Genomic DNA, 3704 nt, shown 5'->3' on the forward strand with positions numbered 1-3704 from the left:
GCAAACTGTTTTGGGTGAACTGCTATAGGACTTCCACTGCTAAGAAGGACTGCCAGAAGCTGCCCTACTGCAGTCCGCTTTTCCTGTTTATTATCCCTTTGAGTATACTGGTGCTACATGTGGCCATGGTAATCTTTTAAGTTTGAATGCTTAAACTTAAAAAGACCCTTTTTGGTCACAGCTATAAATAATTTTAGATGCATGAATTCTGTAATTATATTCTAATTGTTTAGCTAAGCCTAAAGAGACCCCCTTAGGTGGGTGTAGCACTAATAATTTCCTAACTACTGCTTAATATTCTTTGTTAAATTTTTTAATACATTTATTCATTTTTAAGAGACAGAGCATGAAAGAGGGAGGGGCAGAGAAAGAAGGAAAGAGAACCCAAAGCAGGCTCTAGGCTCCCAGCTATCAGCATAGAACCCAATGTGGGGCCTGAACCCATGAACCACGAGACCATGACCCGAGTCAAAGCCGGACCCTTAACTGACTGAGCCACCCAGGGGCCCCTAACTACTGCTAAATTTTCATCTCAAAGTGAATTCATACTTATATTTAATTTCCTTTTTACACTAAAATTGGATAAAAATAAACTACAGATTCTTCATTTACTTAATTATAAGGCAGTAGAATTATCAAATCAATTTAATAACTATAAGTAACTTAAATACAATCGTGTATAATGACTCTGAAAACATTATAACTCAAAATAATAGAAAACAAAATTGAGTAATAAGTACTATTGAATTCTGGGCAGTTCTATGACAAGACATAAATTTTAAAATGTAATAAAATCCTAAATTTTCTTTTTTTTTACTTTTTTTTAGTTTATTTTATCTTTTAATAATCCAAAGTGGAGCTCAAACTCACAACCTTGAGATCAGGAGTCTCATTCTCTTCTGACTGAGCCAGCCAAGTGCTCCCAATCCCATATTTTCTCACCAAAAAGCTTCTTAAGCCATATTTTCCTTTCAAACTGATCTTCATATTTTAACTGGAGCTTCTTCTAAAAAATCATTTTATTTATAGTTGCAGATGTCTTTTTAACACATACAATGTGCACTATACGCTGGGATCAAATCCCTGAAGAAGTTGGAATCTTATGAATACAGCCAGGACAGCAGTGGAGAGAGTCATGAACAAAAACATCACAGTCCACACAGAAAACATTTCGGCACACAGCACAAACATAGACCTGCAGTGAAAAGAAGAAAAGAAAATTTACAAAATAGTTTCCCAGAGTTAAGTACAGCACAGTAGAAGACATTCACATTTGTTCTTCTACATGCCTGTCAGTTTGTGTACTTCCACTATACTATTTATTCTCAAATTGAAAGTGGTTAATTTTCCAAAAAAAACCCCAAAAAGCTATTCCTTAGAAATGAGAGAATTACTTTGACTCCTTAAAGTCTGTCATATTGTAAGACACTGTCAATACTTCACTTTATGTAAATGTCTGGGGAAGACACATGAACTTGAAAGTAGTGCTGGTTTCAAATGCTTAGAGAGGTCATTTATCTGGTTTGATTAAAAAGAAAAGTACAGGGGCCCCTGGGTGGCTCAGTCAGTTAAGTGTCCAAGTACTGACTTCAGCTCAGGTCATGATCTTGCTCTGGGCCGTCATCGCAGAGACTTCTTCGGATTCTCTCTCTCCTACTCTCTCTCCCTCAAAATAACTTAATTGATATGAGACAGCTGTCAGTGCAAAGCCTGCTTGGGATTCTCTCTCTCTTACTCTCTCCCTCAAAATAAATAAATAAATAAACTTAATTGATATGAGACAGCTGTCAGGACAGAACCTGCTTGGGATTCCCTCTCTCTCTCTCTCTCTCTCTCACTCAAAACAAACTTTAAAAAATCTTAAAAAAAATAAAAAGAAAAGCACAAAAAATATATTTTTTTAATTTATATCTGAGAGAGAGAGACAGCATGAACAGGGGAGGGTCAGAGAGAGAGGGAGACACAGAACTGGAAGCAGGCTCCAGGCTCTGAGCTAGCTGCCAGCACAGAGCCCGACACAGGGCTCGAACCCATGAACCATGAGATCGTGACCTGAGCCAAAGTCAGATATTCAACCGACTGAGCCACCTAGGCACCCCAAAAAAGCACAAAATTTTAACACAGATTTAGTTATTGCCAGGGAATGACCTCACAACTGCACAAATATATTCCCCTTTTATTTAACTATTTAATATGGGAAAAAGCCACATTTAAGACAAAATTTAAAAATCCATGATTCTACCAGTATTACATATAGGGATACTTGTACCATGGGGTAAAATTACCAAGGCAGCACCATACCAGCTAAGAAAATTATTAAATCTCAAAAAGCACAGAAGTAAAGACGGGTTCTTAAAAGCAGTCAAATGATTCAAAGGTGGTTGTAGTGATGATGAAGCTACTGATGTCAGAGGCACGTAAAAAGTAATAAAACTGTTTTATGAAATGTGAGAGTAAAACAGGCAAGTAATCTTTCCAATTTTTATACAGTGTATAAAGTATAGTTTTTAATATGGACACATAACTAATAAAAACTAGACAGTGATCTTATCTGCATCTTTATGTAGGTGTATACATTCAAACTGCCCTTTGAAAATTTTAAAATATTTCCTCATTGGCACAATTGGGGAACAACCTCTGGTCTGAAGCCACCTTAAATGGTAACTTCAAAGGGCGTTGTGACAGAGCTAAAGTCTAGTATGGAGAAAAAAACTTTCAATACTTCCAACCTAAATGCACTTTACCTTCCAAACTAAAGACAATTTAAAATACTGAAATGTTGTTATGGAGAATTATAAGAAATAGCTATTTAAACTAATTTTTAAATTTTTATTTATTTTTGAGAAAGAGAGTGCAAGTGGGGGAAGGGGAGGGAGAGAGGGGGACAGAGGATCCAAAGAGGGCTCTGTGGTGAAAGCAGCAAGTCCCATGTGGGGCTCGAACTCAGGAATTGCTACATCATGACCTGAGCCAAAATTAGACGCTCAACCGACTAAGCCACCTAGGCGCCCCCTATTTAAAATAATTTGCTTTCATTTACCCTCTACCTACTAATATCCCTTCTGAGGGATAACGTGATACTAGCCTGGTTTTTAACAATGTACTATAAACTTCTAATGCTATTTCCTCAGTATTTCTTAGACGATACTTAGAATTTAGAAAGCACATGAACTTACATGCTGGTCTTTCAATTCCCCCTGGCATCCATAACAAAATCTGAAAAAGAAAGTTCAAGAACATCTCTGTAAAATGTCAGTAACAAGAGTCCTGTAATTAATAAGTAATTATCTTTACATATGACTTTTAAGAGAAAGAATCAAGAATACCGATAACTTAAGAAAATTCTACAGTACATCCCAAGGTCATCTCACAAAGCAAAATTCTACTTTAAAAAAATTTTAATTTTTCAGAGAAAGACAGATATCATGTTTTTGTTCATAGGAGGAAGTTGAGAAACCTAACAAGACCATGGGGAAAGGGAAAGACAAAAAAAATTTATATATAAACTACATATATATATGTATGTAATTATATATATATAGTTACAGAGAGGGAGGCAAACCATAAANGGTGATGGGCATCGAGGAGGCCACTTGGTGGGATGAGCACTGGGTGTTGTATCTAAGTGATGAGTCACAGGAATCTACTCCTGAAGCCAAGAACACACTGTATACACTTTATGTTAGCTAACTTGACAATAAATT

At 36.3% G+C, this 3704-nt stretch overlaps 1 protein-coding gene across 3 annotated transcripts in view; it reads right to left on the reverse strand.

Annotated features, from left to right (window-relative positions):
- Nucleotides 1-1001: 1001 nt before the first annotated feature.
- The window catches only part of LOC144239471 (general transcription factor IIH subunit 2), a 28617-nt gene continuing 25914 nt past the window's right edge, over nt 1002-3704 (reverse strand). For all 3 annotated transcript variants that reach the window (XM_077773528.1, XM_077773529.1, XM_077773531.1), the window contains 2 exons: nt 3177-3216; nt 1002-1195 (listed from right to left, as the gene is read on the reverse strand). In XM_077773528.1, the coding sequence (XP_077629654.1) occupies nt 1076-1195; nt 3177-3216 (160 nt within the window). In that variant the 3' untranslated portion in view covers nt 1002-1075. The remainder of the gene's footprint in view (nt 1196-3176; nt 3217-3704) is intronic.

This window comes from Crocuta crocuta, unplaced genomic scaffold, assembly GCF_008692635.1.
Source record: "Crocuta crocuta isolate KB4526 unplaced genomic scaffold, BGI_CrCroc_1.0 scaffold383, whole genome shotgun sequence".
Classification (NCBI taxonomy): domain Eukaryota; kingdom Metazoa; phylum Chordata; class Mammalia; order Carnivora; family Hyaenidae; genus Crocuta; species Crocuta crocuta.